Raw genomic sequence first — 14347 nt, 5'->3', positions numbered from 1 at the left:
TAGTTTACACTTAGCACCAAGATGTCTGTTCTAAAACCTCTTCATTCTATTAAAAAAGAAGTAATATAATTGGTGGTATTGTTTGAGAGCAAAGTTCAACTTGGGTGAACATCCAAAATGGAGGAAGGTATCTTAGCTAATTAGCTGTGTTGCACCATGCAGACGTCTTCATTGAAGAGGGATTTTTTGAGGACAAATATGTCTTTCAAATAAACTGTGAATTTGCAGTCCTGTTAGCGAGTGTGCTAAGCTTGCTAGCAGATTGTTAACAAGCTCAAATGCTAAATTAGGAACTAATGGTGTACAACGTTTAACAAAATGCACATTGGAAAATGCATGGTAGTCGCACGCAGGGGTTTTCAAACTCAGACATGGCAGGACCGTGTCCCCCCTTTGGACTTTCAAAACAAGAAGCGATGGCGTGCAGAGTGACGAGAAGGAAAGATCCCGTGAAAGTGTTGCGGGCTTGCTTGTCTCGCGCACACACACTGCCAGAGTTGAGTTTTCCTGAACTTTTTTTGGATGCTGAGTTAGCGCTGATGGTAAATGTAGTCAATCAATGCAATACATTCCTCAGTGCTGCTATACTGATAGAGAAAACTGAAAAAAAAAAATTCCCCTGCTGCAAAATATGTTGCTTTTCCTGCATCTGCATCCAGTGATGTCACAGTGATGTCATTGGTTTTAAGGATAAACTACACACCATTTCAGCCTGGACATCTAGTCCCCACCTCAAGGTAACCAAGACGCGTCCTAGATGAGCATTTTTATCACCTTACTCCATGTTTTGGCCAACAAAAAGGCTAAGGTGGTGGACCTCAGAAGTTCACACGTGATGGATGGATGCAGGGATGTAGAGATGTACTTTACTGATCCTAAATTGGGAACAGCAGCAGGTTATCCAGACATTGCATGGAAACAGTAAACATACATAAATAACAGAAATAAATATTAATGCATCCTGGTACATGTAGACACAGCTCTGCATGCACAGTAACTCTTCTTATCGCTTCAGTAGACTTCATTTACCATCAACGCTGACTGGACATTCACATGAAGACTGGTGGATTTTCCCTTTAATCAAATAACAAGAATGTTTTGGAAAATACAGACAAGTACAGGTTCAATCCACAAAGAATGAAGAAACTTACTGAAAGTCCTGTTTTTGCTGACCGTGAGGGTTTTACTTTCTCAGTTTTATGTACTCCATCAGTGGTCAGGGGTGCGACAGAGTTTGTCATCAGAGATGGGAGTGAAACACTGATTTACAGCCTGTTGTTAATTGTCTCTATAAATTTATCAAACGCAACCAGACAACATGTCCTCAGTCCAACTAAGAGCTTATCAGAACGAGAGACAGCAGACGCCACACCCAGCTGGAGGTGGAATTCAAACCCACGGTGCTGCTTGTTAAAACACATAACAGTTAACTGCTCAACCTCAGTAGCTGCACTTTAATTACATTTTGAGATTAAAACTTTATTCTCACTCAGTGAAATGTCTGTGTAGATATCAACATGTTTTTTTCAGTATTTAGATTTGCACAAATTCACATGATACCCACTACATTTTATTATATCCAGTGTTGACTGGAATTATGACAAGTTAGAAATGAATAATAGATTCCTGTAATTCGAATTTCCTCAAGTGACTAAATGTCAGAACGGCTCTCCGAAACACTCCCACGCGCTCCGTCAGCGCCGCCTGACAGAAAGCGAACCTGACACTTCAAACGCCGTGTAACTGTCCCGGTGTCGAACGCAGCCCCGCAGTGCCACCGCGTCGCTCCTTCCTCTCCGATTTGTCTGTTTTCTCGTCTTCCACCCCCCCCCCCCCGAGAGATCCTGTTTTACAAAGCGTTTAGTTAACATTAGTGTGAGAACAAGACGGAAACGGGGGGAGAGGAGGGGAGGGAGGGGAGTGGAAAAACGACAAACGACAAGAGAAAACAATCTGTGCGAGTGTTGTATCTGCTTCATCTGTCTGAGTCAGTAAAGGGCCGCTCCGCTCGCCGCATAATGAGGAACGCCGCCTCAGGGGAAGGAAGCAGCGCTCACTTCCTTTGCTTTCTTCTTCTTCTCTGTTTAGTCTTTATTTTATTGAGAATCACTCACAGTGGAGGACAAGAGGGTGTGAAGAAGAGGGAAAAGACGGAGGAGATGTCGGAAGACTTTGTGTTTATGTCAGTGAAGCTGACGAGAAGATGATGGAGGGATGAAGAGCGAGGAGAAGGTGCAGAAAGCGGGAATTTACAAGACTTAGCTTTTCCAAAGTAAGGACATTCTTAGAAAGTGAAGACAGAAGTTGAGGATGGTTCTGGAAGCCAGTGACATATTTACAAGTGGACAAGTGGACATTTTGGAAAGTGGAAAAGTTTTTGGAAAGTGAGAAAATTTTCAGAAAGTGGGGGCATTTTGGTTAGAAGGGGTATTGTGAGGATTTGAGGACATTTTTGGAGCGTGGAGAGATGTTCAGAAATTGAAGAAATCTTTATAAAAAAATGGATATTTGGTTAGAAGAGGAGGTTGTAGGAAAGTGGGGTCAATTTTATAAAATATAAAATATAAAACTTGAGTTCTCAGTCTGGGAAGACTCAGCTGATGGGACTGTTTTCAAGCTGCTATAGCTTCATGGCTGGAGGCGTATTGGCTGCTGTAAACGTCAATCAAATAAATATGCATCAGCAATGAGAGCTCTGCCGGCTGTTTCATGGGAACTTTAAGTTTCAGGGCTACAGCACGAGTCAAACTCAAGGCCCGCGAACCGAAATTTCATTTTATGTGGCTCGCGAGAACTTGCAACAAATATAAGTCACACAGTAAAATTCTAGAAGTGCATCGTCCGTAAAATATTTGTCCCAGAAAGCATCCAGATTTTGTACAGCTGTTTGCAGCTGTCGTACTAAAACCAAGACGTTATAGCTCATAATGTTAATATTCAACGCCAAGCATTTCAGTTTTAAGCAAGTATACATTTTGGATTTGAAACCTTGCTTTAAACATAAACTGAAGCAACCTTTATTGTTTGGGTCTTAATTAATTACACTACTTTGTAAATTTCATTTTTTAAATTGTTAAGTTGTATCTGAAACCAATAATCAAATGCAGAGGCAAATATGGAATATGATCAGATAGATTTACATAGCATTACATTTACAATTAGCCTCTTGAGGGCAGCGATCACACCACTGTGGTCCTGAATTATGAGAATTACGGGTCTTATATGAACGACTAAAGAAGCACAAACTTTACTGGGAAATTAGCACCAGTTAAAATATGAAAGCGGCTGATAGATTTCAGACACAGAAAACAATGATTTACTGTTGAGTAAATCTGAACATGTGTCTGTCAGTGTCTGTCAGATGTTCCCATTGTAAAAAAAAAGTTATTTCCTCACCCTGGTTCAGTCTACTAAATTCATGTTTTCACTTCAATGAGAGTCTGAAGCTTCAAAATGAAAAAGAGAGTGGATGGAAGTGGTTATTTTATTCTGTCTTTGTCTCTCTTCTTGTTTCTATAATTTCATTCATAGTTTACTCTCAGTACTTTGATGGCACATCAAGTTTCTTGGCGTTTGTGTGTATACTTTTTTTTTGTAGTTTTTAATGTGTGTGTTGCCTTGTGGGTAACTGTGTGTGTTCATGTGATTATCAGAAGGCGTGTGTTTGGGTTGTTTCATGTATTTCAGTCTTTTGTTTTCAAGTGTGTGCTTTGGAGAGTTCGCCTTCATGTGTGGTCGTCTCGAATAGTGTGTGTGCATTAGTGTGTGTGTGTGTGTGTGTGTGTGTGTGTTTGTGTTGTCGTGGAAACGCCACGGGCCTGACAGAGCTGTCAAACTGTCGTCGTCGCCGACCGGAGAATTCCAAACAATTTCACTGCTAATGTTGAGAAACATGTTGGCGATCCCCGCCGAGACCGAAAACCACCGAATATATAAATAATAAACACACACACACACACACACACACACACACACACACACAAACACACACACACTTTCTCTCACACACCTTAACAAAACGGCTGACAGTAATGTGAGTGTTTGAGCAATCGGCCCCTGTTCCAGCAGCATAAATATTTGATGTGATCCTGTGTCGAGGAGGAGGAGGTGAGAGGACAAGGGAGGAGGAGGAGGTGGAAGAGGAGGAGGAGGGAGGGGGTGAGAGTGGGAGGAGGGATGCTGAGGGAAAATAATGTGGGAAAGAAGAGGAGGAGAGAAGAGTTAGAGGAGGCGAACAAAGAATGTGGACAATATGAGAAAATGTGGGAGGGAGAGCGATGGCGAGGTGAGGAGGAAGTGGAGGAGAAATGAAATGTGGAAAAGGGAGGAGGAGAAAGGATGTGGGATGAAGTAGGAAGAGGAAAAAAGCTGTAAAATTATAATGTAAAGAAATGAAAAGAAATTTAGTTTGGTTCATCTGAAAGAACCGGCAGGAAAAGCATCACAGGAAGTTCTGTCCTCACAAGGGAAACCCGAAACACTCAAGGTACAAGATGTAAATCAAATCATGTCGGAAAAGATTTTGGTTTCGGTTCAAACAGCAGCAAAAACAGACATTTTTTCTGTCTGTTGTATTTCTTTCTTTCTGTCTCTGTCAGCCTTTATCTGTCAGCGTCTTTCTCTCTCATTCCGGTTTGCATTTTCAGCCGCATTCTTTATCAACATAACAAGATGCATGTGTCTCTCATCGCCGCAGGACAAAACAATATTACAATAATACAAGAAACAATAACAGAAAGTGGAACATGTAGGAAACACAATATGAATAACAGAAAAAAAGAAAATTGAGTTACAACAATAATTCAACTCAATGATCTCTCCCTCTGTCTTCAGTCTGCAGGAGTTTGAGGCCGAGTACCAGGAGCTCTGGGATTGGCTGATGGACATGGACGCCATGGTAACGGACAGTCACCAGCTGATGATGTCAGAGGAGCAGAGACATCACCTCTTCAAGGTAAGACGAGCTCTGTTGTCCATCTGTCAGGAGCCTCACGACACTGAATAAAGTTTGTGCTGGTACTAGAAAGTTTTTCTTTACATACAGGAACACGTGGTTCCTAGTGAATTCAGGGTTCTGTGGTGACTTCCTCCATCGCAGCTGAGGCCTCTCACCATCTTAGATGATTGGCTGAATCCAAATATCCTTGCAGACTGAGCCTTTGTGTCTTTGAAGGTCATCGCTTCAAGTGCGGTGGCGCTAAGATGCAACAAGGATAAAATACGCTTTAAGACGAAACTTAAGACCTCAGTAATTTCCACCAATTCGACCACCGCCAGGATATTAACCATGTTTTCCATCTCAGAATGTATTTCTAGACATCATCACGCAGGTGAAGTCTGCACATGCATGGAGTACAAGGAGTTTTTCACTTGTTACAAAACCGTCTTTAGTTTATTACTGATGCCTCAATGTGACGTCCACAAGCCATCGAGATCCATCCACTAAAAGATCAGCTATTTCTATACAGTTAATACCTGCCACCGGGTCAGATTCTTCTTAAATCAGATTAAATGAGCCTGTGTTTAAATTGTCTTGGATGTAATTACACAATACCAGCACAAAGAAGCAGGGGGAGATTTTTATTTCCATAATTTTATTTATGAAGTTATATTTTGCGGTCATTACGGTGGAAACACTCCCTCTTTTGTCCACAAGGGGCTCCAAAATCCACAAAACATTAAAGTTTCTTGTAGTAGCTTTAAGTGCCACTTTACCACTTACACAACTCACAGCCTTCATAAGGAAATGAAGCCACAGATTACCAAACTATAAATTTTCCTTCATCCCACTATGAATCAAACTGAACAGCAGGAGATGAAGTGTGCGCAGCACTTTGATGTAGGGCATTTGTGCAATATTTTGATGACATTTTGTTGTAATTGTAGTTTGACTGTACAGATGTGTGGCCCTGTTGCTTGTGTTCTCTCGATTGGCCAAGACTTGAAATGTAAACTTATATACACACAATATGTGACAACTTTTCCTGTGATGTATTGCTTCCAAAAGGCATTTCTGATGAAAAACTTCTTGGCTAATTGTGGAAACTGGCGGCAGAAACTGCAGCCATTACTTCCTTAGATGTGTTATATTTTAGCTGGTTTCCACTCACTCCTAATTTTTGTTGCTGTTTTGTTTTATTTCATCGTCCCCCTGTTATGTTGCTGGTTCGTCCAAGAGAATCCCGTCAGAAGTTTGAGTAGACTTCAGTAGCCCTGACATCAGGGTTGGGCATCATTTGTTCATGTTTTTTTTTTTTTATAGTGATGCTAAAATGATACTTGCGGTGCCTAAACGGTGCCTTAACTGACAGCTGATGTGATTCGGTCCGATGAGTCGTATACAAACTTTTGGTACCTAACTGAACTCACTGTATTGGTAGCTAGTCAGTGACGATCCCTATTCAGTGTTTTAGCAGAATGTTGAAGGGATGTTAGTGGAACTGTAACATGTTGGCGAAGGTGAATCCTGCAGTCCACAGAAAATCCGTCCAGTAGACTTGAAGACTGAATGAATTTTGACAGGTTTACAAGTCTGTAATTGTGTTGAAGTCTGGACATGTGGTTTCAGTCGACAGGTATAGAAGTGATGAAGGGTGCTGGTGTTCAGTGTCTGACTGAAACTGGTCTGTCAAGTACTCGCTCTTCTAAAGTTGGTTGAAAGAAACAAGTACAGAAAAACTTTAGAAGCTCTTGGTCTGTCCTTAAATGATGAAAGTTTTTTTTTGCCATAATTTGTCAGAAATGTGAAGTCATGCCTCGAAGCGGACCTAAATCCAGAGTTTCTTAGCAATCCTCCAAAAGTTACTGACCACATACACCTGGAATCCGCTGTTTCCAAACAATCAGAAATGCTTCATACGTAAATTCAATTATAGAGTTATGATTACAGTGATATTAAATACTGGCGATTGCATACGTTTGTTCCACTTGTTAAAATCATGTGAATGTAGGAAGAAGATCTCACTCTTCATTCTGCCTGTAACCTCTGATTAGTTGACTGAATCAGTTATCAATGAGCAACACCAGACATGTTTGAACCAGTGAAAAAATTGTGGATGTGAGCTGCGTTTCAGATGTCTGCACCCAGCCTGAGACGTGGTCACTAGCATTTGAAATACAGCCTACACGTCCATTTTCAAGGTAAACAAACCAAAACAAGACCAGCGGCTGGACCCTGACTCTCTGCAACACACGCAGAATCTTACACAGCATGTTTGGCTGTATATTTATTTTGAAACACGCCAGCAGCTCGAGACACATCGTCATGCATGTAGCCTCGGTGCTGCAGCTGAACACACCGCGGTCCTGTTTCTCTGCTTTGATGCATGTTGATTTGTCATGTCTCACCTGATTTGGCACAATCCAGCTTCTGTACTTTGTCTTCTGTGTGTTCAGCTCATCCTGTGTGTGCTTCAGGTGCCACATGAGGGTAGGAAATGAGAGCGATTGAGTCTCTTTTCTGTTTGTTATCACACGAGTCGTGGATTCATGTTGATAAATAACTCACTGTTTTAGGTTCTGTAATGTCTGAAAGAGAACCTCTGGTCATTGGCTGTACTTTGGTGTCAAAACTCTCCCATCAGCCACCTCTGCCCCCGTCATCAAAATCTCTAAATTTGTACAGAGAGGTAGCTGTTTCATTCATCCATCAGTCTGTCTCTCCCTTCACTCCTCCCTCCACCTCACCATCCCCTTCCTCCAGCCAATCACACACACACTCACACACACACACACACACACACACACACACACACACACGCCCTGTCTTCATCCTTACCAAGGAGAATGGGATTACAAGGCATAGCCTCCCTCATAACCATATCATAGAGAAGTGTGTGTGTGTGTGTGTGTGTGTGTGTGAGAGAGAGAGAAAGACTGAGAGAGAATTTGCGTGTGCGTGAGTGTGTGTTTGTGTAATGACTTCACTGCAGCCAAATGAGACAGAGGAACAGCATGTGTTACGATTAGAGATCTGAGTCATCCTCCTCTGTCCTTCACACACATGTACACACACACACACACACACACACACTGATAGAGAAATCAAAGACTGGCAGAGAAAAATACACATTTGTTGTTGCTCAGCTCTTAAAGTCTAGAAAATGACATTTTAAAAAAGCATTTCATATTTTTATCAAAACAGACGTAGTAATCATCCTGCTGGGAGATGATTCATGTGTCCAATGCTAATTAACTCGTCTGACAAATTTTAAGTTCTTATTAAAGTTTAAATGCGATGTCAAACAAGATGTAACTTTCAGTGGAACTCATGGTTCCACAGTCAGAGACAGGGTCTGTAACAACATGTACAAATGTAAATATTTGCATGTTCACTGCACACAGGAAGTTAAAACTGTGGCTTTAATTTCTTCATTATTTAATTATAATTGATTGTATTAATAAGTTAACAAATAACAACCAGGGTGTGGAGAGTTACTTTAAAAATGTATTTGATATAGTTACTAATTAGCTTTTAGAAAATGTAGTCAGTAATGTAATCCAACTATCACAATATTGAAGTAATGTAACTTGATTACTTTATGTTACTTTTAGATTAGCTCACTATTAAATATGGTCAAATTGTTTAGACAAGGACAGAAAACATTCACATTTACAAAGCTAAAATCACATAGCTTAGATTTTTTTTTTATCTAAAAATGACTAAAAACCAATAATCAGTTAATTAATCCTGTCACAGTCCTAAAAACTAGTTCCAAACATGTGAAGTACACATTTTCTCCATTAATCAATTAATTATTTGGTCCATAAAATGTCAGAAAATGGTCAAAATGTTGATCAGTGTTTCCCAAAGTCCATGATGATGTCCTCAGATGTCTTGTTTTGTCCATAACTCAAAAAATATTCATTTTACTGTCAGAGAGGAGTAAAAAACCCAGAAAATATTCACATTTAAGAAGCTGAAATCAGAGAATTAGGACATATTTTTGTTAAAACATTTCTCAGAATAGATGCGGATTAATTTAATAGTTGATCAATAATAGTTTAATCTTTGCAGCTCAAAGTGTTTTAAAGGCAAAAACTGGCAAAATTTCCAACCAGTGAAACATTTTCTCACCAGAGGCCATGATAATGAACTGACATCTGTGTGCACACTGTGCCAGGTAACGTATCATTCATTATTTTAAAATTGTAATCCTGCTAATAATCCTTATTTTTGCTAAATATTTCTGGACCTGTTTTTAAATTATGATGAGCTTAATTAATTGATTAATTTTCCTTTTAAATGTGAATATTTCCTGGTTTCTTTATTCCTCTCTGACAGTAAACAGAATATTTTCTGAGTTATGGACAAAACAAGACACCTGGGGACGTCACCCTGGACACCGATCAACATTTTCTGACATTTTATGCACCAAACAACTAATTAATTAATTGAGAAAATCAGATACGGATTAATAAATGTTGAAAATAATCATTATGGCCCTAAAAACACTATATTAGGCTAAACAATTTCACCATGTTTTACAATGAGGTAATCCAGAAGTAACAAAGTAATCAGGTTACTTTAATATTGTGATACTTGGATTACAAACATATTTCCCTCATTGGTTTTCAAAACATCAACACTGAGGTGAATTACAGGGCATTTTAACAAAATGAAGATGTTCAACTGTTACATTAAACTCACATATGAGTCAACACAGTAAAATAAAACACACACAGATGTATAAATATAAAGTAACACATCGCCTGTCATGCTGCTCACACACACACACACACACACACTGGTTGTTTTAGGGGTTGAACTGCTGACATCTCATTCTCTTCTTACCCAGAAGGCATTGCTGTGAACCAACACACACACACATAACTTTGTGTTGTTTTCCGTTCTTTCTCTGTGTCTGTGTGTCTTCATCCAAACTTTTCTTTGTATGTGTGTGTGTGTGCGTGTGTGTGCATGTGTGTGTGCAGACATGATTTATTTAGTGGCCGATGAGACTCACCTGGCCTGCGAATTATTGATAAGTGTAAAGATGAACCTAATTTCTCCATAGCAGTCGCACTTAAATATTCATCTCTGTATGAATATTCATGGCGACGATGATGCATGCATGAATTTTAGATGACTCTGGAATCGCTGGGCATTCTTCTTCTTCTTCTTCTTCTTCTTCTTCTTCTCTCTCTCTCTGTCTCTTTCTCTCTCTCACACTCTTTTTTTTTTTTTTTTTTTGATGTGTCAACTCTGCTGTTAAAATATTGATGTGGAGCTCGACAGCGTCTCCTCGCCCGGTCCAAGGTCGCTTTCTTATACTGTTTCTCTCCCTCCTCACCGCTGAGAGTTACACAGACGGGCCTGTATACTGTAAGCCGCTTATATGTGGCTATTTTTATCTTATATATCACTCACTTTTTACATAGTGGCTCCGTTTCTGTATTTCACACATATCTTCTAAGTAAAAAGATGGCAAAGCACACTGTAAAAACACTCCAGTAACAGTAAACGTCCTGCAGTCGTAGCAGTAAAATTAAAGACCCTGCAGTTTTATGCTCAAATATATATTTGCACATATATTTGATAGTTCATCTTTTATTTAATGTGGTTAAGTGTAACATTTTGACAAGATACTCCTGTTTCACAAATAATTGTTCCCTCTTCGTGTCTTTTTTTGTTTACGCCTACACATTACAAACAAAATAAGTCATAGCTTGTAATAGAAATAAGCTAAAACCTCATTCACCATATTTATATGGCGGCCATTTTCCTCTGATGTCATGCTCAGGGTTGGAAGCTAACATGTTGCTGTGAGGAGGATCAGAAGGTTGATGCTGCACTGCTGTGTTCCAGGTCGCAAGTTTCTATAAACAAGGGCAATCTGACAAACCATAGGAATTTCATTCATCAGTCACAGATTCCTAATCGATCAGCAACTGGAAAAACGATGGATCGTGTCAATCTGGAGGGAATCTGACTATCATTCAAGCTAAAATAAATCTGTCGGCTACTATCAGACTGTTAACTATTGTCCAGACTGTTAATATTTCCTATCAGAAAAGACTTCAAGAACGTTTATTAATTGATCAATAAATAAAACAATCAAGGGTTTAGTTAGGAGCTGATGATCTTGTTCTGCTGCAGGTTGATCATGAAACCACAGTTAATTGTTTAATATTGCAACATTTGCACAAACCAGTGGATCGATTTGTCATCTGAGAACTTTAGTGCCTCGAACAACAAACTTAATCCAGTTGCTCCTTTTTCAAAATCCTTTTGGGGATCCTGACAAATTCATCCTCCAATTTATCAAGGAAAGTGACGGTGTTCAAGTCAGGTTTTTCATCTCAGCACAGGTTAATTTATATGTCATCAAAAACCTGTGTGCGCATCACATTAACAGAAGTATCAGCCTCCCTCAGTGATTCAGATGAGTTATCAAGTTGAATTAGATGGTTTACCAGCAACAGAATCACCAAAGTGTCTGGTTGTTGCACGTACAGTTGTCAGAATCGATATTCCACTGGTCGATTTAATTTGAACAGGATCATGACTGTTTCTGACTGAGATTTTAAGTCAGCTAAACTTTTTTGTTTGTTTGAAGAGTGTTTGAATGGACTCAAAGCTCAAAAAGGTATCACAGTAAATTGTCTTGAAATTTTGAATTGTCTCAACTTTTTTTTTTTTTTTTACAGTTTAGGTTTTATTCTTCAGCTACAGGTTTCATCACTAGCAACATGGTCCTTTAACTGGAACTTGATTAAAGATATTGACTTACTTACTTTCCGTCTTGCATTTAAATCCAGAATCTCTTCCTCACCTGCACACATTTTTCTGCCTCCAAAATTTGAGCATACAGAAGCAAAATCAAATCAAATCAAAGCAGCGTTCAGAAATTAAAGTTTTAAGATGCACTTTTCCACAATATAATCAGAAATAAACACTTTGAGTTATACGTCTTATCTGTCTGTATCTTCAGACTCAGTTGGCCTGAAGTTTTTTGTTGTCAGCAACATTTATTTAAACTCTTTTTAAAGGTTGTATTAAGTTATTTGTTTCTCTCTGCCTGCCTCTCTGTGTGTGTGTGTGTGTGTGTGTGTGTGTGTGTGTGTGCTGCAAAAAAAGCCCTAAACTCCCTGTTTTTTTTTTTTTTGTTTTTTTTCCGTGTTTTTTTCCTCCATGTGACCGTTAAAGAACCTCGCTGTGCTCCACTAAAATGCTGGGGGGACTCGACCCCGTAACCATAGTAACACCAGGACCCAACAAAAGTTGTTCTTTTCGGAGGTGTGTGTGTGTGTGTGTGTGTGTGTGTGTGTGTGTGTGTGTGTGTGTGTGTGGCGTGCAACTTAGAAAGAGCGAGAAGGGAGAGTGTCTATGTGTGCGTCCATGCCTGTGTATGTTTGTGTGTTTCTTTGTGTGTGTGTGTGTGTGTGTGTGTGTGTGTGTGTGTGTGTGTGTGTGTGTCCTCCGGAAAAGGAAAGCTGGGCTGACAGTTGTTTCTGCAGGCAGGCTTGGCAGGCCGAGGCTCTACTGTTTATTGTGATGTTAGATGGAGGCACTTATCAACCTTGGAGAGGAGGGAGGAAGAAGGAGGAGAGGAGTGTTTGTGTGTTTTGATACAGATATATGTGTGTGTGTGTGTGTGTGTGTCTTTGTCTGTGTGTGCGTTACAAGCACTTGCTCGCACCAGTCAGCTTGGAACAAAGATTTTAAAACAATGTTTTCTAAATCTTTTCAGTTTATGTTTGACAACTAGAAAGTATTAATTAATTGAACACGGCGGACGAAGACACACACTTCTTCTGTCCTCTGAGACTTTCAGCTGCTGCATCAGAGCAAAATATGACCTGCAGAACTATTGACGTTATCAAACTGTTTGGTGATTAAACAACCAAAGTCATGAGCCAAAATCTGCAAAAGTCTTTTCACTTCTTTTACAAACTGTAAGTTTTACAGGAAGTAAAGTTTGTCAGGGTTTTTATGATTGTGCTTCAGCATTTTTAAATTGAAGTTAATGAAAATAAAGAAATAGATAAATTAAAATTAGTTACTTTTTAAGTGTTCATGTTGCATTATGAAAAGGGGTCTGGAGATTTTGCTTAAGCAGTAGTTGTGAATGCTAACATGCTATTGATTAATCGTTAATCACTGATATGATACAGACTTTTTTTTGTCTTTTTTTTCTCATTTTAAGTCAAACTTTAAGTTTCCTTATTCAACAAACAGCTCCAGACAAAACCGTGTCATGAGGTTCAGTTAAAGCCACGGCTACTGATCGATTCAATATCCATCAATACCTTTTGAATTGGTTAAATTCTTAATTAAAATTAATCGTTTAATGATTAATCATTGAGGTCCTTACTCAGAATGTGTTGTCTTGTGTTTCATTTGCATAGTGAGTTACTTTATGTTTCACTTGATTTCATTTTGTTTAAATTAAGTTTTTTGTTTTTTCCATCTCTCTGTTTATTCATATTCTTGTGTTACTGTGTGTATTTTGTCTTTCTGTCTCCCATGTGTGACTGTCCATCCTCTCCTCCATGTGTGTTTGTTTGTTTGTTCAATGTGTGTGCGCTCTGTTCATTCTCACTTTCTTCATCGTGTGTTTCATCCTGTTTGTTGGTGTGTATCCAGATGGTGCATGTGTGTGTGTGTGTGAGTTTGTTGAGGGTCCGCAGGGAGATGAAACAAGCATCAGACCTTGTAGGTGCTGTCAACCAATCACACATCAAGGCCCCTGTAGTTCAGCCAATTGATGATCAAGGTTCTGGCCCTGAGTCTCACAGGAGGCGGAGCCAACACTCATTTCCCAGAAGTGTGTGTGTGTGTTTGTGTGTGTGTGTGTGTGTGTGTGTGGCATTTCACTGACCATGGTAATATTTTGATTGAGATACAGAGAAATGAACACACACACACACACACACACACACACACACACACACACACACACACACACACACAGCTAATAAGAATGCACAGGGAAACATTAAAGCGTGAACACACACACACATTTGATGTGTCTTTATCGTATAGAAACACATTTGGTATCAGTAAAAGTTTAAATTACAAATGAAAAACAGCCGCAGGAAGAACTGCATAGGAAAATAATAGAAAACAAAAGCAGTGGCGCCGCTGTGATCCGTCACACACAGCTCAGAATCAGCTGATTCGTTCTTTAGGAGTGACTCAGGCTGTTCTCTTTATTCTTGTCCATCAGAAAAACAATGTTGTAAATTGGCTGAGATGAAAAAATTAACATCACCCAGTAATGTTTACTGCCTGGTCTCTGCCATGCTACCATCTAAGGCGAATGAGGAATATTTAAAGGGACAGTGCGGGTTTTTTGAAGGGTACTTATCCGTAGGCGCTGCGGTCGGCACACCCTCAGTTTAG

At 39.6% G+C, this 14347-nt stretch overlaps 1 protein-coding gene across 1 annotated transcript in view; it reads left to right on the top strand.

Moving 5' to 3' along the window:
* The window catches only part of akap6 (A kinase (PRKA) anchor protein 6), a 219611-nt gene that overhangs the window by 108789 nt on the left and 96475 nt on the right, over nucleotides 1-14347 (top strand). Inside the window, exon 14 of the mRNA XM_084741771.1 lies at nucleotides 4834-4954. Within this exon, the coding sequence (XP_084597897.1) occupies nucleotides 4834-4954 (121 nt within the window). The remainder of the gene's footprint in view (nucleotides 1-4833; nucleotides 4955-14347) is intronic.

The sequence above is a fragment of the Lutjanus erythropterus genome, chromosome 18 (assembly GCF_056507025.1).
Source record: "Lutjanus erythropterus isolate fLutEry1 chromosome 18, fLutEry1.hap2, whole genome shotgun sequence".
NCBI classification, from domain to species: domain Eukaryota; kingdom Metazoa; phylum Chordata; class Actinopteri; order Lutjaniformes; family Lutjanidae; genus Lutjanus; species Lutjanus erythropterus.
The sequence above is the reverse complement of the archived record's forward strand: the minus strand, read 5'-3'. Positions and strand labels throughout refer to the sequence as shown.